At 42.0% G+C, this 25,261-nt stretch overlaps 1 protein-coding gene across 9 annotated transcripts in view; it reads left to right on the top strand.

Moving 5' to 3' along the window:
- The first annotated feature begins 483 nt into the window (after positions 1 to 483).
- Positions 484 to 25,261, top strand: part of MTDH (metadherin) — a 79,097-nt gene continuing 54,319 nt past the window's right edge. For all 9 annotated transcript variants that reach the window (XM_008001162.3, XM_008001165.3, XM_008001164.3 and 6 more), the window contains exons 1-2: positions 484 to 1,319; positions 17,769 to 17,870. In XM_008001162.3, the coding sequence (XP_007999353.1) occupies positions 939 to 1,319; positions 17,769 to 17,870 (483 nt within the window). In that variant the 5' untranslated portion in view covers positions 484 to 938. The remainder of the gene's footprint in view (positions 1,320 to 17,768; positions 17,871 to 25,261) is intronic.

Below are 25,261 nucleotides of genomic sequence, written 5' to 3' on the forward strand. Positions count from 1 at the left end.
GTGAATCAGCCAAACGACGCAAACGTGCCCTCACCAGGCTGGCAACTGGCAGGCATGCAGTGTATTAGTTGCCCTGGGGAGAAACACTCTGGAGAGAAATACCCAATTTGTGAATTAAACCTAGGTCCCGGAAGAAGAGTGTTCGGCGTCAGACTCCGCCGAGCTCATTCCGGAAGGATCCAGCTGACTGGCGCCCCCAGGGAGAAAAAGCGATTCCACCTCAACAACACTCCAGAAAAAGGCATGAAGAGCCCTACACCTGCCAGGGCGACATTGACCTAGACCCGGTGACCCGGTTCCTAGCGCTGCAACCCTCCCCCCCGCCCCCTTCTTGCACGAAGCCCCTCCCCTGTACTCTTTCGTTGCGCCACGTCCCCTAACAGCGCCACCAGCCACACCGCGGAGGCGTCCGCTAATTAACCCCTCCCAGCCTCTGGTCGATAGTCACGGGTCCTCAACGCCGCGTCTTAACCAGGCCCGAACCCACCATAGCCAACCTTCCCGGCCGCGCCTTTGCCCCACCCGACCCCGCCCTCCCCCACGTGACGCCCACGCCCCGCCCACTGGCGCCACGTGACCCACGGTAGGCCCCGCGCGCGGCGTGGATCGCGGCCCAAGCCGCCATTGTTCCGCCGAGGGAGGACAGCGGGGCCTGGCGCTGGCGCCTAGACGCCGCTTAGCGGCCGCCACTGGAGACACTCCCTCCCGCCTCCCGGGTCTCCTGGCGGCGGCGGAGTGAGGCTGACAGCGGGGAACCTGGGAGACCCCTCCGCCCTCCCCGCGGTGGCAGCGGCCGATCCCCGGCTCCAGCGCGAGGGACGGCCGCGATGCGCTCGGCCTGAGGCTACCCGACCCGGCCCTTCCTCGCTTCCCTTGACTATTCCACGGCGTCTCCGCGCCCCGGCGTCATCCTGCGAGTCCCTCTGACGGGAGGGAAGATGGCTGCACGGAGCTGGCAGGACGAGCTGGCCCAGCAGGCCGAGGAGGGCTCGGCCCGGCTGCGGGAAATGCTCTCGGTCGGCCTAGGCTTTCTGCGCACCGAGCTGGGCCTCGACCTGGGGCTGGAGCCGAAACGGTACCCTGGCTGGGTGATACTGGTGGGCACGGGCGCGCTCGGGCTGCTGCTGCTGTTTCTGCTGGGCTACGGCTGGGCCGCGGCTTGCGCCGGCGCCCGCAAAAAGCGGAGGAGCCCGCCCCGCAAGCGGGAGGAGGCGGCGGCTGCGCCGGCTGCGGCCCCCGACGACCTGGCCTTGCTGAAGAATCTCCGGAGCGAGGAACAGAAGAAGAAGAACCGGAAGAAACTGTCCGAGAAGCCCAAAGTGAGTATGGGATGAGCGGCGGTAGAGAACGGGCGAAGGGCGGGCGCGGAGACCCTCGAGCTGGGGGGAGGCCGCGCCCCAGCCGTGAAGGAAAAAGAGTGCTTAGTCCAAAGCCGAGAGGCAGCTCTCCCAGGTGGAGCAGGCAGTGATAGGTGGTCATGTTATTTGGGGAATGGGGGAAACTCAGGAAGTATAGGATGGGTGGGGAAGCCCAGTTTCGAGGAAAGAAGTTAGGAGGTCTGAGGGGTCCGTTCAGATAGGCGCCCAGAGGTCAAGCCATCTTTGGGAACCTTGACTGCTAGAATAGCACAGCATCCTTCCTTGAGGCCTGCAGAGTAGGCTGCAAGTGGAGCGTCATGGGACCTTAAGGTGGTGTTGGGAAGTTGTGGAAAGCCTGTGCTCGGAAGACAGATGTCTGTCTCAAGTCACATTGAGACAGTAGCCAGTGGAGGAAGTACGATGACCTAGAAATTCTGGGGCTTACACAGTATTAAAGGTGTCCAGGTCTAGACGCGCTTCCATTTTAGTTGGGACTGTTAAAGGGAAATGGTTGCCCACTCTTGTTCTGGCACATGTGGCCAACAGAGGCCGGAACGGGAGCAAGGCAAGAAGGGGTCGGTTACCTAATACGCTTTGAGGTGTATGGTCCTATGAGAAAGAGCTAAGGCGAGTTCAACGAACGAGTCTGTTGCACACTCTGTGGTGTGGTAGATTTGTGAAACAGAGTAAAGGGAGATGACAGGGCAGAATGGTGAAAGCCGAGAGAGGATTCAGGCACCGATTTGCTGGGCCACGTGTGGAAGTCGCAGAGGGCATCACATCTGTCTTAGGCCTTCGTGTTTTACGTTTACATTCTTTATTGCCATTCCCATGGTTCTCCCATTATATCTTTAATAGTTTTATGTATTTTTAAAAATATTTTACATTTGAGCAAATTGAAACTATGGAGGATATGCAGTTAGAAACAGCACCTAACCTATTTTTATATCTACCGAATTAAGTTCTTCGCCTTTTCAGTACAGTTCAGTAAGCCAGTACGAAGGCCCTACTATGTGAAATTTGCACTCTGGTGTTTGGAGGGCAGTGCAAGGTATACACATAGAGTCAATCTGGGAGACATATTCATAGCTAATTAGAATTTTGCATAGACTGATAGGTGTTAAAGAGGTTTGAACTGAGTGTTAGGTTTGGAGGGTAGGAGACATTTCACTGGAGGGCTTGAGGAAAGTTGTTGGAGGAAATGGGGTTTGAGTTCAAACTAACAAGAGTTTTGTTGGTAACAAACTCTAATCTCTAGATTACAGATGTGACAGGTCACAGTTAGTGCATTATGAAGCCTGGATAGGCCTTCACGTTTTGCCTGCTGATTAAGAAGATGCAAGATACATATGAAACCTGGAAAAGGCACAACTTTTGTCAATGTAAATACCACCATACATTAGGAGAGGAGAAAATAGAACTGATTTGGAACATAAATAATTTAAACATTTGTGGAGACTATCAAGAATTACCAATTATCAAAGTAATGTTATGGTGAAAATAGAGAACCTTGCTCCAAGGTAAGGAAAGAAGGTGATCTTGAAAGAAACACATTCAGCACAAACCCATGTGGATGAAGCGCATTGTGAAAATTTCGAAACCCTATTTGGGACATCTAGAATTTCAGATAATCTTGAGTTGAGAGAGATGGGTGCTCCAAGAACCCATCCGAAGTGCATTATAACATTCAAATGACTCATCTGAAGGAATACAGACTCCAGTGAATGCTTATACAGTACTGTGAAGAATGCTCGGTAGACTTAGGACTTACCCCTTCCTTTTCATTCGAGTTAAGGAAGTGGGGAGTAAATAAGTAAACCTAGCGTTAGCTTTGAGGAGTGGAGAATGGGAAGACTGTATGGCTGAATGTTAATTGGGTGAGAAAATATCCTTATTTACCAAATACTGAAGATGTATTCAAGAAGTTTAACATTTACAAAATTGGGACTTCAAGCTTTTGTGACTGAAACCCACAGTAAGAAATACATTTTACATTACATTACACACATAAAACTGTTCTGTTTTTCTTTAATGTTCATGACCCACTAAATTCATTTCACATTTGACTGTGAGGCATGACCCACAGTTAGAAAAATGGCAGCTTTACAGGGCAAAGAAGTACAAGCTGCCATTTATTTAGGACTCATTAGGTGCCTTTAACTGAGCTAAGTATTGAAGAAAAGCAAGATACTGCTTACAAATTGAAGGTGGTAAAAAGGAATACAATATTGTCATATCTCTCTGTGACAGGGATACAAATGTAAAAGCTCGGTTTCTCCCCAGGGAGCTTTTTGTTTCAGTTGTGGAAAAATGTATACTTAAGTTAATGATACAACTGGATGTGAACCGAGGTAGGCATGAAAGGCCTTATCACAGAAGCTGACTTTGAAAGTCGGTAGGAGTGCCCAGGAATTCGAGAACAACCTGGGCAATATAGTGAGACCTCATCTCTACAAAAAATTTTAAAAATTATCCCAGTGCTGTGGTGCGCACATGTAGTCCCAGCTATTCTGGAGGCTGAGGTTGGAGGATTGCTTGAGCCAGGAGGTGGAGGCTGCAGTGAGCCAATTCGAGACCCTGTCTGAAAAGGGGGGGAAGGGAGGGCAGTAAGAGCAAGATAATGTGAGAGGCCTGAGAAACAATAAAAGCTCAGGATTGAAAGAAGACAACTCTGTCAGCCTGACGGGAATAGGAAACTCTAAAATTGAGTAAGGCATTTCACCTTGCTCTATTCAGTGTATCTTGTTTACAAATTGAAAATCTTAGTTGAGTTAAAACACTACAGGATTCTTCAAAGTGTTATCCTTGGCTACTTGGATTGAGAGTCACCTTGAATGCTTGTGGAAATGCTTGGGCCAGGCACAGTGGCTTATGCTTGTAATCCCAGCACTTTGGGAGGCACTGGTGGGAGGATCACTTGAGCCCAGGAGTTTGATGCTGTAGTGAGCTATGATCAGGTGACTGCACTCCATCCTGGGGAACACAGCAAAACTCTGTCTTTTAAAAGAAAAAGAAAGCTTGTAGATTCCTGATCTCTGATCTTTTCATTCCATTATTTTTAGGTTTTTCTTAAATCATTCCAAATTTTGCTGCTCCTGTTTTCAAATTTTTCATTTGTAGAGTAAATAGTGGCTAAATCTGTATTTACCTCAACCTGTTTATAAGCAATTTCTGAAATTATTTTATCAATTTGTTTTTTATCCCGTAATAAAATCATACCATAGATCTTTTAGGGTATGAATTACAGTTCCCTAATTGAAAATGGGGGAGGGGGGCATTTTTTACTGGGCTCAGTTCTTGGCATTTTTTCTTTTCCCCCCTGCCCCATTCTTGGCATTTTTGGAAATAATTATATGTATTTTTCATGACATCTACCTCAAAGTCTGTATTGAATGGGCACTCAGTAAGTATTTTTTCACTTGATTTTTAATCTGAGCAATGACTTAGATTGAAGTGAAGTCTGCGAAAACTGGTCTGTAACAATTGGCTTTGAATTCCAGAAGCGCATAATTAGGATTAATATCAAAGAATAGGCCGGGCGCGGTGGCTCAAGCCTGTAATCCCAGCACTTTGGGAGGCCGAGACGGGCGGATCATGAGGTCAGGAGATCGAGACCATCCTGGCTAACACAGTGAAACCCCGTCTCTACTAAAAAATACAAAAAACTAGCCGGGCGAGGTGGCGGGCGCCTGTAGTCCCAGCTACTCGGGAGGCTGAGGCAGGAGAATGGCGCAAACCCGGGAGGCGGAGCTTGCAGTGAACCGAGATCCGGCCACTGCACTCCAGCCTGGGCGACAGAGCGAGACTCCGTCTCAAAAAAAAAAAAAAAAAAAAAAAAATCAAAGAATATTGTCTCCTTCTTTTTTTTTTTTGAGACGGTCTTGCTCTATTGCCCATGCTGGAGTGCAGTGGTGGTTATAGCTCTCATAGCTCACTGCAGCCTCAAACTCCTGGCCTCAAGCCATCCTCCTCCCTTGGCCTCCCAAAATGTTGGGATTACAGGCATGAACAACCAGCTCAAAAATTTATTTTAGGGAACAAGTTATTTGCATATTAGTGTAGGAATGTTCATAAAGATTTGCTATAGTGTAATTTCCATATCTCTAAGCTCAATGAATAAAATAATAATTCCTTTTGTTTGCTACCAGATAGCCTTGCACAATGCTTGGGACTCAAAAAAAAAAAATTGTTGAATGCATAATATAGTAAGATGTCCAACAAAAGTATTTATACATCGTACTCCTATTTTTCATGACTAGTAAATACCTATGTGAGCCCCTTTTTCTCTTTATAGTGGAAAATGGCTATTTGCCTCATCTGGGTATAATTTTGTGAGGTGAAGGACTGCCTATATGATGACCCCATAAGATTATAATATTGTATTTTTACTATACCTTTTCTGTGTTTAGATACACAAACACCATTGTGTTACAGTTGCGACAGTATTCAGTAGAGCAACATGCTGTACAAGTTTATAGCCTAGATTTGTGTCAGTATACCCTGTGATGTTTGCACAAAGATGCATTTATCAGAATGTATTCTCCTCATTAAGCAATGTATGACTGTATTCTAATAGTATGCAGTGGTTTTTGTAGTCATTACTTCTGTTCCAGTTTCACTGCCACTGCCCTACTTTAGGACTTTATTACCTTTTGCTTAGACTATTCTAACATCTGGTTTTCCTACTTCCAGTTTCTTTTTTGCCGATCTTTTCTACCTACTCATGCGAGTTGAGTCTTTTGAAGCCTAACCCTGATCATGTGACTTTGATGTTCACATTGTTTCAGTAGTTTCCCCATTACCTGTTGAACAAAATCCAAAATTCATGACATGGCACTCAAGTCTCTTCATGATCTAACCCTACCTTAGGCTTGTCTCTCACCGTTACTCCTAAGACAAGAAATAATTCTGCTTGGCTAGATTTCTGTGTCTCTTTATTATTATTTTCATTTTTGTTGTTGTTGTTTTTATTGTTGTTGTTTTTGGAGACAAGAGTCTTCACTTTGTCCCAGGCTGGAGTGCAGTGGTGTGAACACAGCTCACTGCGGCCTCCACTTCCCGGGCTCAAGCAATCCTCCCGCCTCACCCCCTCAAGTAGTTGGGATTACAGATGCATGATACCACACCTGGTTATTTTTGTATTTTTTGTAGAGATGGAGTTTCACCATGTTGCCCAGGCATGGTGTCAAACTCCTGAGCTCAGGCAGTCCATCTGCCTTAGCCTCCCAAAGTACTAGGATTACAGGCATGAGCCACTGCCCCTGGACATTGTTTTTATCTATTAAAAAGCCCTTCTTTCTATCTGTCTACCAATTTCTTTTTTTTTTTTTTTTTTTTTTTTTGAGATGCAGTCTCACTGTGTCGCCCAGGCTGGAGTGCAGTGGTGCGATCTCGGCTCACTGCAAACTCCGCCTCCCAGGTTCTCACCATTCTCCTGCCTCAGCCTCCTGAGTAGCTGGGACTACAGGTGCCCGCCACCACATACCCAACTAATTTTTTGTATTTTTAGTGTAGATGGGGTTTCACCGTGTTAGCCAGGATAGTCTCGATTTCCTGACCTCATGATCTACCCACCTCGGCCTCCCAAAGTGCTGAGATAACAGGCATGAGCCACTGCGCCTGGCCAATTTCTTTTCTTATTTTTGTTTTTAAATTTCTTTTCAAGACAGGGTCTGGCTCTGTCAACCAGGCTGGAGTGCAGTGGCATAATCTTGGCTCACTGCAGCCTCAACCTCCCAGGCTCAGGTTGACTCTCCCACTTCAGCCTCCTGAGTAGCTGGGACTAGACGCACACCACCATGCCCAGCTAATTTTTGTATTTTTGTAGAGATGGGGTTTTGCCATGTTGCCTAGACTGGTCTTGAACTGCTGAGCTCAAGTACTCCGCCTCCCTAGGCCTCCCAAAGTGCTGGGATTGCAAGCGTTAGCCACTGTGTCCAGCCTCTCTCTACCAATTTCCACCTGTTCTTCAAGGGCCAGCTGTAGTGCTGGTTCAACTGTAAAGCCTTCCCTAGCTCCTCAGCTAGAGTTATATATTGTAACACCTAGCAATGTTTCGTGTTTAGTGGAAACTATGGAATTGCCTTTTTAAAATTTTTTTTATTTATTTATTTTTTGAGCTGGGGTCTCACTCTGTCACCCAGGCTGGAGTGCAGTGGCGTGATCTTGGCTCACTGCAACCTCTGCCTTGCAGGCTCAAGTAATCCTTCCACCTCAGCCTCCCGAGTAGCTGGGACCACAGGCACGCACCACCTCACCTGGCTATGCCATATTTTTTGGATTAGAATGGTCTGATATCACCATTTCATGTGGTTCTGTCTAATCATTCTGCAAGTATCTGAGTGTCTGCCCATTACCCATATTAGGAGCACAAAACGCATTACTAGTGGTCACACACATAAAAGGTATGTTGTAAATAGTACTGGAACAGATCAGCGTAGTTGATTTTCTTTATCTGCAGAAATTCTATAAAGTTCCCACTGAATTAGCAAGTACTAAACTAGTGCTTCTAGGGAAAATGCAAAGTTAGGTCCAAGCCTCTGGTCACAATATTTTCATCAATAGCATATACAATACATAGTCTTGTTTTGTATGTGTTTCTGTTTAAAGACATTTAATTTAGTTGATTCACATAATTGAACTCACAGCCAACAGCACTAGAACTCATGCCTGAACAAAGCTTATCTAATGCATTATTTTCTTTGTAAGGTATATCATAGCCTTCTTATGCTTAAGAATGCTAGGCAGTACTTCAGCACTACAGTTAGGGACCATTTTAAACTGCAAAATCACTAACGAAAAGCACCAAAAAAATGCAAAATATGTGGCACTAAATAGTCCTCAGAAAGGATCCTTATTTACAGTGATGAGAGCTGAAATAAGAAGGTGGAATCTTGACCTCAGCTGGGAATGTGCCTGCAGAGTGACTTTGCAGCTCTGTGCATGTGCATGCCCACAGATGACCATGAAGGTACCTCAAGTATTGATTTTGGAGTTATAAATAAATTTTAGTGAAAGGGTAAATTCACTAATACAGAATCCATTAATAATGGGGAGCAACTGTGTATTAGTCTCTATGTGTATCTACACTGTTCTGTCATCTCCAGAACCTCATGTCTGCATGTATGCTTGATTTCTCTGATTGGGAGTCTGATATGTATCTCAAACTTTTAAAAAATGATCTCAAACTTTCAGCATCTCCAAAACAGAACCTGTTATTTCTTGCCTTCTCCCAGTCTCCCCCATTTCTGTAAGTGGTAAATTACTCTACCATCCATTCAGTTATTCAAGCCAAAAATAGAAGAATCATCCTTGATTCTAATCTTTTTCTCACCTCCTGCTATCTTCCTCACCTTATATCTAACCCATCAGCAAAGTACCATCAATTTTATCTCTAAAATATATATTCAATCTGACTACTTTTTCTAGTGTCACGTTAGCTCCCCTAACCTGCAGCAGTAGCCTTCTTTTTACTGCATCCAGTCCTTTCTCAATGCACTAGTAATGAGATTTTTCAAAGCAAATCACCATGCTGCCTAAAACCAGCACTTAGTAACTTTTACGTTTAAAATCCAAACCTCTTTCCATGGCCTGTATGACCCAGCACCTGCTTGTCTTTTTAAGCTGAATTTGAGTGAGTTTCCTGTCATTTGCTATTTGGTTCTTCAAACTCTTTCACAACCCAGCGTCTTTACATGAGCTATTATTAACACTTTTGGAACAATCTTTCCCTCAGCCTTTAGTTTTCACCTTAAAAGTCACCTTCCACAAAAATCTTTTCCTGATCACCCTATTTGAAATTTAGACATCCCTTTCTATTTTCTGTCTCAACCCCTTAGATGTTTCCTTCATAGTGGTTATCACAGTTCGTACATTATTTGTTTACTTACCCATTTACTTTTTTGGGTTCTCTCCCTCCCCAGATTGTAAACCAGTGGCAAACTGCTTGGCATATAAGTGCCTTTGGTAATTATCTGTTGAACTGAAAGCTGAATGAAGTGGCTAAAATAACATCTCAGTTAATTGGATAATCTGTCATTGAGCTAAATAAATTTGTCTCTTAATATATTCCCAATAGAATTGTGTTTTTTTATTCTTAGGTAATGGTTTTGCTGGTAATAATAAAAACAAATTGTATCACTTGCCACCTATAGAGTTTTCTCTTTTCCTTTAAGTCACTCTTTGTCAGTTTTAATTCTTAATAGAATAATCAGCCAGACCCGGTGGCTTACACCTGTAATCCCGGCACTTTGGGGGGCCGAGGCAGGCGGATCACCAGGTCAGGAGATTGAGACCATCCTGGCCAACATGGTGAAACCCCATCTCTACCAAAATCTACTAAAAATACAAAACTTAGCCAGGCGTGGTGGTGTGCACCTATAGTCCCAGCTACTCAGGAGGCTGAGGCAGGGGAATCACTTGAACCCGGGAGGCGGAGGTTGCAGTGAGCCAAGATCGTGCCACTGTACTCTAGCCTGGCGACAGAGTGAGACTCCGTCTCAAAAAAGAAAAAAAAAAAGAAAAAAAGAATAATCATTTGCTCAAAAAATTCCAAATGATAGGTAAAACAAATATTCATGATTTTACAGAAGAGAAATCTTGAGATTCAGAAAAATTAACTGACTTATTCAAGGTCATAGAGCAAAGGAGTTTCAAAGGCAAAACAGTATCCTAATTTCTAGTCTAAGAACTTTGTTATTTCCACTATACCTCTCTGGTTTCGATGGCATGTTCCAGGATATTAAATTGTGTTCAGAGAACAAATTCAATTTTCCCAGTGAGTTATAGCTTTATTGCTTTTAAAATTTCAAGTCAGAAGTTTCTGCTGAAAATTATTATGACCTTACAAAAGCTCCAGAATTTTGGCTCCATTTGTTTGCTTATGTGACAAGATTTTTTCATCTTTTCTTTTCATTCTGCCAGAGGCCTAACGGAAAAGACCTTTTACAGTTCTGACAGAAAAGACCTTAAGTAGTTGTGCCCATCTTAGATACCAAGAACAACAATAAACCCTGTGAACATTAATTTTAGTTGTGCTTTGGCATTATTGGTTAGTGTACTATTTCGCAAGGCTGTAAAAGCCTTGAGAGTATTTTTAAATCATTATTCAAGCAAAATTCAGAGACGTAAGTGAGGAATTGGTGTTATTTCATCAGTTTTAAAATGCACTTTTTTTTCTCTCCAGCTATGCTAGTAGTTTTCAAAGTGTTCCATGGAATGCCAGGCTTCCCAGAAGGCATCCATCAGAATCTCTTAGACGTCTTTCTTCTAAGAAAGAATTATACAGATGTGTATTTGCTGTTTCACTTGTAGTCCTTATCATACCCATCAGATGTAAAATATTGAAAACCAATGCTTGTATTTAGTTTTTCAGAAATCATCTTTGGCATGTCTTGGCCATGTGATAGTTATTATCATCTCCCCATCATCTCATAAAGGTAACCCTGAGCATCCTTGCTTCAGTCAACAAGGAGACAGTTTGGAATCCTGAGTTGAAATTTTGGCTCTTTAGAAAGCACAAGGATCTTTACCACTAAAGGAAATATCTCAGTATATAGTGAGGTTTTGCAAATTTGAACCATAGGTTATATTTGTAAGATTGTTCTCTCAGTTATTAAGAGTTTGAAATTGGGATTTAACTGTGTCTAAAGCTATGGTTTGTGTGTATGTTTAGTTTATGTAGTTGATATGTGCATAACATTTGGCAGGGGAAAAAGTTTTTACTTTCAAACAAACTGATAAGAAGTTGTTCCATCTTGAATTGTGTAAGAACGTTTCACAACTAAAACGAACTTACCAAAACTAGGTCTTGACCATTAAATGAGATAATGCATGTAATGTGTCTAGGAAGTACTTGGAAATTATTATTGTTAGACTATCTTATATTCTAACCTATCAGCTACAATGATGCCTCTTCTGAATTTCCTAATTTCTTGCCTTTTATCTTTTTTTTTTAAATTATACTTTAAGTTCTGGGATACATGTGCGGAATGTGCAGGTTTGTTACATAGGTATACATGTGCCATGGTAATTTGCTGCACCCGTCAACCTGTCATCTAGGTTTTAAGCCCCGCATGCATTAGGTATTTGTCTTAATGCTCTCTTGCCTCTTATCTTTTTTATGATGAGGATAATATATATATACTATGCCTCCTGTATGCTCCGTATCACTTTTAGCCAATTGAGATTCTGGCCATGCACAATTGCTCACACCTGTAATCTCAGCATTTTAGGAGGCCAAGGCAGGCAGATTGCTTGAGCTCAGGAGTTTGACACTAGCCTGGGAAACATGGCAAAACCCTGTCTCTACAAAATATTAACTGGGCATGGTAGTGTGCTCCTATAGTCCCAGCTACTTGGGAGGCTGAGGTGGGAAGATGACTTGAGCCTGGGAGGTGGAGGTCGCAGTGAGCCAGATCCTGTCTCAAAAAAAAAAAAAAAAAATGACTTTCCAGTATTTGTCCAGGGTGAAACACATTTGGGATCTCTATCCTGGTCTCTCAGGTTGCTTTCAAAACCCGTACTCTTGAGAGTGTGAGGAAGAGTATACCTTTTGTTTTGTACTTTACTATGTGATATTGTATACCTGTCTTCCTTTACTAGGTTCTAAGCTTGAGCGCAGGCATTGAGCCTTACTTGTCTTTGTTTCAAGGTGTTATGTTCTACATATCACTCTACTGAGTGAATATTATGTAATTTTCTTAGAAAACAGCAGCTTTTTAAAAAGAAAGATAGCATTACAATGCTTCTAGAGCAAGCCTGGACTATTTTAAGCCTCTGAGATAATATATTTGCTTATTATTTTTAATCCATTAACTTCCCAAAAGAATTTGCATCTGGAGCGTTGGATTTGATGGATGCCTGTCCAGGCCCTTTTGACCACCAGGACTTAACATTTATCTGAGCTTGTTAATATAAAAAATGACCCAAATGCTTGAATGTGGGAATAAAGGACATAGGCCATCATAACTTTGGAGAGAAAAGGATATTAGAACAGAAGATGGGCCAGGTGCAGTGGCTTATATCTGTAATCCTAGCACTTGGGGAGGCCAAAGTGGGAGGATTGCTTGAGCCCAGGAGTTCAAGACCAGCCTGGGCAATATAGCAAGACCTCATCTCTACCAAAAATTTTTTTTTTTTTTTTGAGACGGAGTCTTGCTCTGTCGCCCGAGCTAGAGTGCAGTGGCCGGATCTCAGCTCACTGCAAGCTCCGCCTCCCGGGTTCACGCCATTCTCCTGCCTCAGCCTCCCGAGTAGCTGGGACTACAGGCACCAGCCACCTCGCCCGGCTAGCTTTTTGTATTTTTTAATAGAGATGGCGTTTCACCATGTTAGCCAGGATGGTCTCGAACTCCTGACCTCGTGATCCGCCCGTCTCGGCCTCCCAAAGTGCTGGGATTACAGGCTTGAGCCACTGCGCCCGGCCATCTCTACCAAAAATTTAAGAAAAATTTTAAAAAGAAGGGAAAAACTGTTTCTGGAGAAGTATGCTTTCCCATGCTCTGTCATTTGGTGTAATTCTAACAAGAAATTTGTGAGACAAAATACATATTTTTCTCATATTTACAAATGATGAAATCAAGGGTTAAGTGAAGGAAAATGCTTAAAATCACAGTAATTAAATATGGAAGCCTTAATCCCAGGTTTGTCAAACTCCAAAGCCCATGATCTTCTCATATTCCATTTTTTGGGGGAAGCTGGTAGACTGCCCTTCTAGTTTCTAAACCTAAGAAGTGTCTAGGTCATTTGAATAATGATCTTTACATGTTGTGGCTAGAAATACAGTTTACATAACTAAGGGTTCTATGTGATTTCATTTTAGCAGTCAGTGTTAAACCTTATATATGCTTACCTCAGATACAGGTTCTTTTGCAAGTTGGAATCAGTTTTAACAAGTGAAGGGTGCTGAAATGAAATCTGTTATTAAGCATACTTTTTTTTTTTTTTTTTTTTTTGAGATGGAGACTCGTTCTGTCGCCAGGCTGGAATGTAGTGGCACGATCTCGGCTCACTGCAACCTCAGCATCCCAGGTTCAAGTGATTCTCCTGCCTCAGCCTCCTGAGTCTGGGACTACAGGCATGCGCCACCACGCCCAGCTAATTTTTGTGTTTTTAGTAGAGATAGGATTTCACCATGTTGGCCAGGATGGTCTCGATCTCTTGACCTCGTGATCCGCCCGCCTTGGCCTCCCAAAGTGCTGGGATTACAGGCGTGACCCACTGCACCCGGCCTGTTAAGCATACTTCTTATTCAGAATTTTAAAACTCCTTGAGGCAGAAACTCTTTTCATATGTCCTTGTTCCTACAGTCCTTAGCCTAATGCCTGGTACTTGAGTACCAGGAATTGAGGCCAGGTGCGGTGCCTCACACCTGTAATCCCAGCACTTTGGGAGGCTGGGACAGGCGGGTCACTTGAGGCCAGGAGTTCTAGACCAGCCTGGGCAGCATGGCGGAATCTGCTCTCTACTAGAAATACAAAAATTAGCCAAGCATGATGGCATGTGCCTAATACTGAGACATGGGAATCACTTGAACCCGGGAGGTAGAGGCTGCAGTGAGCCAAGGTCATGCCACTACACTCCAGCCTGGGTGACAGAGCAAGACTGTGTCTCAAAAAAAAAAAAAAATTATGGAATTGTATAAAATTAATAAATTGAAGATTGACTAGCATGAACAATTTTATATCCTTGAAATCAAGAATCATGAAATAAGTTCCTTCTCTTCTGCTATGTGGCCTCCTCTTCCATTCCATTTTCCCGTTATATATAGATAGCCTCATTCTGGTTTACTACCACCCCTGCCAGCACATACTGGCTCTTTCATGTATGAAACTGTTCTTTCATGCATGCATTTTGAAAAAAGAAAGATCCAGGTGTGGGGGGTCGAAGAAAATTATAACAATAAGATAAACATGGTGATGTCTACAAGGAGTTTATCCGTCTAAAAAATGATTCTATCATTTTTCTGTTACTGGTTGATTTTCAACAAGTTTGAAAGACATCTTTAGTCTAACTTAAAACATAGATTATAAGCTATATATGAAATTAATTTTGATTGGCTCTGGTGGGGAAGACCTTTAAGTTCTTGAGAGAATTTTAAACTGGGGTGCGATGAGAGGCCCATGTAATTGCTAATCTGTAGAAATCCACCATATAAAAGTTCCATGATCAGAGAAAACTACTTTTTTTTGTTGTTTTTTATTTTTTTTCTTTTGTTGAGACAGGGTCTCACTTTGTTGCCCAGGCTAGAGTGCCATGGTTCAGTCACAGCTCACTGCAGCCTTGACCTGCCAGGCTGAAGTGATCCTCCTATCTCAGTCCCCCAAGTAGCTGGGACTACGGGGGCATGCCACCACACCCGGCTAATTTTTTTAATTATTTTTTGTAGAGAAAGAGTCTCTGTGTTACCCAGGCTGGTCTCGGACTTCTGAGCTCTTGCTGATCCTCTTGTCTTGGCCTCCAGAAGTGCCAGAATTACAGCCATGAGCCACTGCACCTGACCAATAGTACTTTTATATAAAACCCATATTGACAATCACAAGGGTAGAAACATTGGATTTGAAGTTTTGGTTTATAATTAGTTACTATTCATGTAAGTAGAGGTATATAATATGCTCCCATTTAGGGATTTGCTAATATAAATATGATTAGTGATTTTCCAGGGCAAGGCCTTCTCAACCAGCTGTTGGCAAAATAAAAGGACACACTGGCTCTGCTGTATGAAGGAGAACCACCTTAGTGTATTCTTTTTTCCAGCAACCCAAGAATTACATTGACTTTACTTTTGGGATAGGAGGCTTATTGTTTCATGGCATCAGGCATGTGTGAGAAGTTGCTGATGACTTCTGGAATCTCAGTAATGATGAAGGCTATATAAATTCTAAGAGTTTAGTAGAAAATTGGGAGATCTACACAGGTCAGAGAGAACAGCTGCAGTTAGAACTATTATGTAGGTTGATGTTGCAAAGAAGGAACTAAAATTGGCACAGATAGGAACGTGTGAGCACCTTTGGCTTGCTGATCATTTCAGAGCCTATGGAAGTGGGAACTGAGTGTTCCTGAATCTATGGGAATGCAGTTGGTCACTTTCAGACTTTGTGGTGTTTGAAAGAAAAGAATGTTTCATATTTCATTTGGGAGGCTACATCAATATCGTTTGCAATTGGTCTCAAATGAATGGCATTGAACTTATTGGTGAGTTTTTAAGACAGTTTTTACCGCATAATTTCTTGTCTTCCTAGTATTTAGTAAATAAATCCCAATGACTCAGTGTCATTTAAATGAGTGAAATGGAGGTGGTATATGGCAGTATATAAGTGATTATGATGGAGAGTTTCATGAAGGGATTAGTTAAATGAAGTTTAGCCGATGTAAGTTTTGTGAGTTGCCAGTTGAAGAGATGGGAGACTATGGAATTGAAGCTGCAAGATTGTTCAGTTGGTATAAGTCTTACATGGAAAAGTGTGGCCACAGGAAAGTCAGAAAAGGCAAGTTTGGCCTGAGAAGATAGTGTGAACTAAACGTAGCGTATAAGAATAAGATGATGATATTAGAAAGTAAAATTAAACCAAGTTTTGTTTTCCTAATGTAGATACAGCCCTAAGTCCGCATTTCATTCTGAGGTTTCTTACCTTTGCCCACATATACATAAATACACAGAAGAGAGATTAGAAGAGGCAACATTAGAAATGGCAAGACAGCATAGAAGAAAGCAAGCCAAATCAAGAGTGAGAAAACCTGGTTTTAGCATTAGCTGTCTGACTTTAACAAGTTGATTCAGACCCAGCAGATTAAATTTGGGTTAATTAGGAATTTAACCAGCTAAAAGACAGCTTTTGTTTTGATTTTCTGCCACAGATCTTTGTAAAAGCCTACAAATTGGATTTGAGAATATGGTCACCTTTTCCAACTTTGTAACCCTGATCATTGTTAACAATTGCATGTTAAGTCATATTATAGAAATTTTGAACACTTTGTATTGTTTTCTTGAGTATAGCTCTGCCGTAATGAGTAAGTAGCTGGTAAAAGTGTGTTCTGCAAAAACTGAAAATAAAGCCATTGAAACGAGTATATTGACTGACTGACGTGTTGAATTTGAGGGGCCTGCACAAGTGAAAAGATGTTGTAGGATCCAGAAAGACGGTTAGAGTACAGATACCTAGGCCCCATTCTCCCAACTTCTCAGTCTGGTGATGGGGCTCAGAAATTATTATTTAAAAAGTAAAAAAAGAGGCTGGGCACGTTGGCTCACGCCTGTAATCCCAGCACTCTGAGAGACCGAGGCGGGTGGATCACCTGAGGTCAGGAGTTCAAGACCAGCCTGACCAACATGGTGAAACCCCGTCTCTACTAAAAATACAAAAATTAACCGGTCGTGGTGGCTTGTGCCTGTAATCCCAGCTACTTGGGAGGCTGAGGTAGGAGAATCGCTTGAACCTGGGAGGCAGAGGTTGCAGTGAGCCGAGATTGCGCCTTTGCACTCCAGCCTGGGCAACAAGAGCGAAACTCTGTCTCAAAAAAAAAGTAAAAAAAGAATGATTCTGGTTAAAAGCCAGATTTGGAAATCACAGACTTGAGTCTACTCATGAGCATCTCTAAGTGCTATCTGTCATTTTATTTTAGGAATGTTAGGAAAGCTTCTGTATCCTTTTTTAGGCTGTGGCAATGGGTTGGAAAGCTTCTTACTCCCAGAACAGTAGAGCCATGAAATTACAGAATTAGAGGTTCCGTTAGAGATTGCCTGACATTCATTTGTTTATGTATCATCTATGGCTGCTTTTATGCTACAATGGAGGAATTATGTAGTTGCAACAAAGACATATGGGCCAAAAAAATAAAAATAAAGAACAAAGACATATGGCCCTTAAAACCTAAAATAGTTTCTATTTTGTTTTGTTTTTGCTGAGGACTGTTGATGACAATCAGTAAAATATTTTTTTTTCTGAACTTTATTTTGCCATACAGCCTGATTATGTTTGTAAATAAAATATTTTCTATTTGGCTGTTTACAGAACAAGTTTGCTGACTTTCGAGTAGATCATACCTGTCACTTTATAAGCCTCGGAGATGAGTGAAATATTCTGAGATTACACAGTTAATTGGTGGTCAAATTGCAAACAGTTTCATTCTCCTTTTAACTGTCTCCATTCCATTATTTTTGTTACAGGGACTGATACCTTGGTGAGATAAGAAAATTTGTGGTACAGAATTTTGCTTATGAATGTTACATATATATGTGAAAACATTAGGGACATTAATCTACCAACTCTTAGATAACATTGGTGTACAAAAACTTTAAATTTAGGTACAGAGGTAGGATTTGATTGTAGTATATATGGTTTCCTGCATATAAATCTTTGCATCGATCTGCTAAGCAGTTTGATAATATGATACTTTTTGTTGCCTGTGCAGCCAAATGGGCGGACTGTTGAATTGGCTGAGGGTGAAGCTGTTCGAACACCTCAAAGTGTAACAGCAAAGCAGCCACCAGAGATTGACAAGAAAAATGAAAAGGTAAGTTTGGGAGCATATGAAATTATATGCAAGGGTCTTAATAGAATGACATAAAAGGATGATGCTTTTTTGTTTCGTAAGATTGTATGTATACCCCTCATTTAAAGAAAACTCTGAAAAGCTGAAATTAACCATAGTGGATGGGTGGTAAAAGTTTAACTGAGTTGTTTTTGTTTTTTTAAAGGAAAGTTGTATCACCAAATATTTTAAACATTGCTGTGGCAATACTAAATATTCATTATGTCAAAAACAATTCATTCACAACTTGAACATCTTATGGAAGTGTCCAGATACATAACATATGTACCCTTTATTCAAAAACAGAACTGTGGAATTGTGTTACCTTTGTTAATAGGGCACATCTAGCATGAAGACCTTAGCACAATCGTTCAGTGGTGTTTAGTGTTGAAATAGATTTCTGTTGTGTTGGAAACATAATTGTCTGCTTACTAGACATAGATTAACTTCATTTAACAAAAGAAATTGTGGGCCTGGTGCTATATCTCATGCCTGTAATCCTAGCACTTTGGTAGGCCGAAGCGGGTAGATTGCTTGAACCCGTGAGTTTGAGACCAGCCTGGGCAACATGACGAAACTTTGTCATTACAGAAAATACGAAAATTAGCCAGGCATGGTGGTACGTACCTGTAGTCCTAGCTACTCAGCAGGCTGAGGTGGGAGGATCAGTTTCAGAGAGCCACGATTGTGCTAATCCACTCCAGCCTGGGCACCCGAGACCCTGTCTCAAAAAGAAAAAAGATATAGATATAGATTTCATTTGGATGTGAAATTTTCCAAGTAAGGCAATCTATCATACCACGTAAATGGTACATTCCTGGGATTTTATTAATTTTCCAGTTGCTTGATGTCAGAACTGACTCATTTTTACTTAATCTAGCTTAGAAGTAGGCAAAATGAATAAGAAGTTCTTAACAGTAGTTCCTTCTACTGTGAGAAAAAGACTTTTCATTCAGTTCCCTTTTGTACATTGAATTACCCTCCCTTTTTTTTTTTTTTTTTTTTTTAATGTAGAGACAGGGGTCTCACTGTGTTGCCCACACAACATAGTCTTGAACTGCTAAGCTCAAGTGATCCTTCTGCCTCGGCCTCCCAAAATGCTGGGATTACAGGCATGAGGCACCACATCCAGCGCCCCTCCCTCCTTTTTTAAAAAAATCCTGTCTATGCGTAGCTCCTTTTCAGGGAAAAAAAAAAAAAAAATGAGACAGTCACCAATAGGTAAGCGGTTTCTAGGAACCACAGTGCAGCAGCTCTAACTTCTTGGAATAGTGGTATGAAATGGTTACTACTGGCTGGGTGCAGTGGCTCACGCCTGTAATCCCAGCACTTTGGGAGCCCGAGGTGGGCGGATCACCTGAGGTCCGGAGTTCGAGACCAGCCTGGCCAACATGATGAAACCCCATCTCTGCGAAAACTACAAAAATTAGCTGGGTGTGGTGGCACATGCCTGTAATCCCAGCTACTCGGGAGGCTGAGGTAGGGGAATGGCTTGAATCCGAGAGACGGAGCTTGCAGTGAGCAGGGATTGCACCACTGCATACCAGCCAGGGCGACAGAGCGAGACTCTGTCCCCCAAAAAAAAAGAAAAAGAAAGACATGGTTGCTACAGTTTCTTAATGCTTCCGATTTCAAAATGTCTTTGAAGAAGTGGTTTAGCCACCAAGACAACTGCCAGCAGAATGGCTTAAAATGAAGGATAGTTTTGGGAAATAATTAAATTTATGTCTGACTTTGTGTTTGGCAGAAAAGTAATGACTTGTGTTAACAAGTAAGCATGTAACGTAAGGAGTGTGAGTTTATAGAGTGACTAGCTGATATGCCCAATATGGATTTGCACATTTCCGACCTAGTGTTTTCTTTTTTCTGGGCTTTCTATCAGTGAATAATGTATACTTACTCCTGCTTCTACTCCCTGAATTACCCTGAAAATTTTGTAGTTGCAATAATTAAGAAACTGCCGTTAACTTCTTAGTGATTAATTTATATAAATTGAATGTGACAGGGTATAAAATCACAGCTTAAAGTTTATAATCATTACTTTGAAATGTCTTGTGGTGGAAAATAATTATAATAGTTGACATTTACTTACTTAAGTATAATCTGGCAGGCACCATGCAAGGTGAGGTATGTTTGTATGTATAAATATATTTACATATCTAGTAGGGACAGCTTATTGAGTACTTACTAGATATACTTTTAAGACCTTATAGTCGTTAAAAAATAATCTATAGATATTTCCTTATTTTCACAAGGGCTCTGAGGTGATGGTATTATATCCATCTTACAAATGAGAAACCTGAGGCTTATGTTACCTGAGCTATTGAAAGTATAGTCAGTTCTAACCCAGATCTATCTGACTTCAAAGTCTTTACTTTTTACTGCCTTATATTATTTCTAATGCTCTCAGAAACTCTGCCAGGCAGATAGTTATAGCCCCATTTTACAGATAAGGGCTCAAAGTGCCTAGAAAAATTTTGTGATTTAATTAATTTGATACAGTTGGCTGGGCACAATGGCTCAAGCCTGTAATCCCAGCATTTTGGGAGGCTGAGTCGGGCAGATCACCTGAGGTCAGGAGTTTGAGACCAGCCTGGTCAACATGGTGAAGCCCTGTCTCTGCTGAAAATACAAAAATTAGCCAGGCATGGTGGCATGTGCCTCTAGTCCCAACTACTCAGGAGGCTGAGGCAGAAGAATCACTTGAACACAGGAGGTGGAGGTTGTAGGGAGCTGAGATCATGCCATTGCACTCCAGCCTGGGCGAGAGAGTAAGATTCCATCTCAAAAAAAAAAAAAAAAAAGGATGCAATTTCTGGACTAGGATCTGAACCCAGCTTATTCTGATTCCAAAAAGTTCTTTTTGTCATTTAACAGTGCCACCTTTCAGTTGCTGTTGCTTTTTCAGTACAAAGTTTCTACCTTTGGTTTCTTGCCTATGCTATTTAACTTTTCAAATAATAATAAATGCTACAGCTCATGGCTGGTGTTCTGTTTTTGCCATCCAGTTTTGCATTTCGAATTTGTGCTTTTTAACTTGGTTAGGTCTAGGTAACTCTCAGTTAATTTTTTATGGTATTGCACTATGTGTGTATTGCACTTTGTGTTTTAAATAGTTGGTGTTTTTTAGTCTTATTTTCTTTCTTTCTTTCTTTCTTTGCTTTCCTTTCCTTTCCTTTCTTTTCCTGCCTTTCTTCCTTTCCTTTCTTTCCTTTCTTTTTTTTCTTTCCTTTCTTTGTTCTGTCACTCTTGTTGCCCAGGCTGGAGTGCAACGGCACAATCTCAGCTCACTGCAACCTCTGCCTCCCAGCTCAAGCAATTCTCCTGCCTCAGCCTCCTGAGCAGCTGGGATTACAGGCACGCACCACCACGCCCAGCTATTTTTTGTATTTTTAGTAGACACGGGGTTTCACCACGTTGACCAGGCTGGTCACGAACTCCTGACCTCAGGTGATCCACCCACCTCGGCCTCCCAAAGTGCTGGGATTACAGGCGTGAGCCATCACACCCGGCCTACCTTTCCTTATAAAGAAATACATCTTAGATCTTATGCACCTTAATATATATTATCATATTTTTGTTTTTGCTCTCTGAGCCATATCTTGGGCACTTTTAGAAGTACAATTTTTGTCTGTAGAGTAGTTGTACTCTTAAGCTGTGATATTGATTACCTTGCTGTATCACTTGAGTAAGCCTTGTAGATGAAAGTTTGCCTAGAAACTGTATATGACAAGATCTCAGGTCTGTAAAGCAGGTTAAACTGCCATAGTTTTCTAGGTCTTTATTTGGGTTTGAAGGTCAGTGTTTCATTAGAACTAGTCTCTAGTAGAGTACACGTAGGACCATTAGCCAGACTGAATGCATTGTGCTAATAGATGTTAAAGGTAATAAAAATGTAAGATGTACTTACCCTCAGATTACAGTCTAGTTAAGGAAAGGCAAGCAAAGAGAAGATATCTAGTAATATAAGGCATTAAGTGCTGCGTGTTCAGGGGAGAAAGGTTATCCTACTTGGGTAGCCAGAGAAGATTGACTTAATTAATCTCTGTAAGTATAGGAATGGTATTTCAGTAAGTAGGCATGGGGAGACAAGTTTTAGAAGGGAAGAGAAACAAATTAACACAACCTGACATCATTTAGATTAAACAAATGGGCATATTCAGACATAAGGGGAAGCCTTGGACAAGTTTGACTGGTCAAGATAGGGTAGGCATATGATAAAAACTTAGAAATATTCAACTGGCAGCAACATTGATGATTAATGAATCAGTTTTGCGTCTCTGATTGTAAAGGTCTTAATGTAGAAATGTAAAGATTGCTAGTGAGAGAAACAACGGAAACAAAATGTGTGAACTTTCGTCACCACCAAATTGTTAGGATGAAGTCAGTGATATCCACTGAACCCTGATATCATTTATTACAAGTATTAATAAGGTCTAACATTTTTATGATGCTACACAATATACAAAATATTTGTACAAAACATTTTCACATCTCTTAATCCTGATGAACAACTCTGAGGACATTATCATTTCTTTTATATGGCTCAATAAAGAGTTTTGTGAATTGTCCAGGATCACATAGCTGATAAGTAACACTCCTTCAATTTCTCTAAGGCAGCAGTTTTTGAAGCATGGTCAATGAACCCCTAGAAAGGGGCCCTAGGGGCAAAACTATTTTCATAATAATTAAGACATTATTTGCCTTTTTAACTATGTTGATGCTTGCACTGATGGTGCAAAAGCGATAATGTGTAAAACTGCTGGCTCCTCCGGCCGGGCGCGGTGGCTCAAGCCTGTAATCCCAGCACTTTGGGAGGCCGAGACAGGCGGATCACAAGGTCAGGAGATCGAGACCATCCTGGCTAACACGGTGAAACCCCGTCTCTACTAAAAAATACAAAAAACTAGCCGGGCGAGGTGGCGGGCGCCTGTAGTCCCAGCTACTCGGGAGGCTGAGGCAGGAGAATGGCGTGAACCCGGGAGGTGGAGCTTGCAGTGTGCTGAGATCCGGCCACTGCACTCCAGCCTGGGCAACAGAGCGAGACTCTGTCTCAAAAAAAAAAAAAAAAAACCTGCTGGCTCCTTATCATAAACCAAGACAGTGGCACCAAACTTCCACTTATTGTATTCTTGTTTTGGTTTGTTTTTGAGACAGTCTCACTCTGTCGCCCAGGTTGGAGTGCAGTGGCACGATCTCACTCACTGCAGCCTCCGCCTCCCAGGTTCAAGCAATTCTCCTGCCACAGTTTCCTGAGTAGCTGGAATTACAGGTGCCCGCCACTACCCCGGCTAATTCTTGTATTTTTAGTAGAGACGGGGTTTCACCATGTTGGTCTTGAACCCCTGACCTCAAGTGATCCATCTGCCTCTGCCTCCCAAAGTGCTGGGATTATAGGTGTGAACCACCACGCCCTGCCATTTTGTTTTGTTTGAAGAGACTCTCACTCTGTTACCCAGCCTGGAGTGCAGTGGCACAGTCATGCTCACTGCAGCCTCAACCTCCCAGGCTTAAGCAATCCTTCTGTCTCATCTTCCCAAGTAGCTGGGACTGCAGATGCACACTACCACGTGCCCAGCTAATTTTTTGTAGAGACAGCATGCCTCCCAGGTTCAAGCAATTCTCCTGACTCAGCCTCCCGAGTAGCTGGGATTACAGGCGCCCACCATCACGCCCAGCTAATTTTTGTATTTTTAGTAGAGATGGGATTTCACCATGTTGGCCAGGCTGGTCTCGAACTCCTGACCTCAAATGGTCTGCCCGCCTCAGCCTCCCAAAGTGCTAGGATTACAGGCATGAGCCACCGCGCCCGGCCGTAGATATTCCAAAATGTTAAAACATTCCATTAAACAACATATATTTTTTAAAATTACATTTGTTAATATACCAACTAACGTCACCAGAAATTCCTTACGTACCGGTAGGTTGTCAAGCTCATGGTAGCAGACACAAATTTTCCAAATTTCATTTTTTTTTTTCTTTAATATAGAGACAGGATCTTGCTATGTTGCCCAGGCTGGTCTTGAACTTATGGGCTCAAGTAATCCTTTTGCCTTGGCCTCCCAAAGTGATGGAATTACAGGTGTGAGCTACTGCACCAGCAAATTTTTCAGATTTCTAATTTTCACCTGCCAACAAAGTCATGTTATCATTTGCAACGAGTACTATCAGCTTCCTTTAAGTGACAAGATAGCCTTGTTCATTTTTGAGAAAATGTCTGCAAATACACAAGTCTGAATAATCACGGCTTGTCTATCAGTCATTCTTTCAAGCCAAAAAGGAGTAATATGAGTAAGTGGCTAATTTGGCACACAAGCCATTGCATAAGTGTTTTTCCTCAAGACAATCATCAGTCTTCATTTTGCAACATACTTTATGCATATATTCCATTTCATCACACAGAGTAATTAAAAAGCCTGTGTTTAAGAATTGAGATTTAATGAAGTTAATAATAATTTTTGCTGCTTCATTAAGGACACTCAAGTGAAACTAGCATTTTTTTTTTTTAACTGTTGAGTAGATGGTAGTAAAGAATACAATGATATGCCTGTGATCCAGCACTCTGGGAGGCCAAGGCAGGTGGATTGCTTTGAGCTCAGGAGTTCAAGAGCAGCCTGGGCAACATAGTGACAGAGTGAAACTCCATCTCAAAAAAATAAAATAAAAATAAAAATAAATGCCTGAAACTGGATAATTTATAAAGAAAAGAGGGTTCAATTGTCTCGCGGTACCACAGGCTGTACAGGAAGCATAGCAGCATCTGCTTCTCAGGAGACCTCTAGGAGCAACCCATGGCAGAAGGCAAAGCATGAGCTCTCTCTGTTGCCCAGGCTGGAGTGCAGTGGTGCGATCTCAGCTCACTGCAGCCTCCACCGCCTGGGTTCAAGCGATTCTGCTGCCTCAGCCTCCCGAGTAGCTGGGATTACAGGTGCCCACCACCACGCCTGGCTAATTTTTTTGTATTTCTGGTAGAGACAGGGTTTCACCATGTTGACCAGGCTGGTCTTGAGCTCCTGACTTCAGGTGATCCTCGTGTCTCGGCCTCCCAAAGTGCTGGGATTACAGGTGTGAGCCATAGCGCCCAGTGGGGGATAACATTTCAATATGAGATTTGGGTGGGGACACAGATCCAAACCATATTGTGCCTCAGTCAAAATAATGTGTCACAGTAAATTGAATACAAACACAGATATGTGAATCCAGCTGTCTTAAGGTAGACATTAAAGATATTTGCAAAATATAAAATCTGCCACTCTTCTCGCAAAAATGTTTTGTTTTGAGAAAGATATAGGTATCATTACATAACGTATAATTTATGATTATTTTGTTATAAATTAATATATCTAAACAATTTATTAAATTTATGTGATAAA

This window comes from Chlorocebus sabaeus, chromosome 8 (genome assembly GCF_047675955.1).
Source record: "Chlorocebus sabaeus isolate Y175 chromosome 8, mChlSab1.0.hap1, whole genome shotgun sequence".
Taxonomy (NCBI): Eukaryota; Metazoa; Chordata; class Mammalia; order Primates; family Cercopithecidae; genus Chlorocebus; species Chlorocebus sabaeus.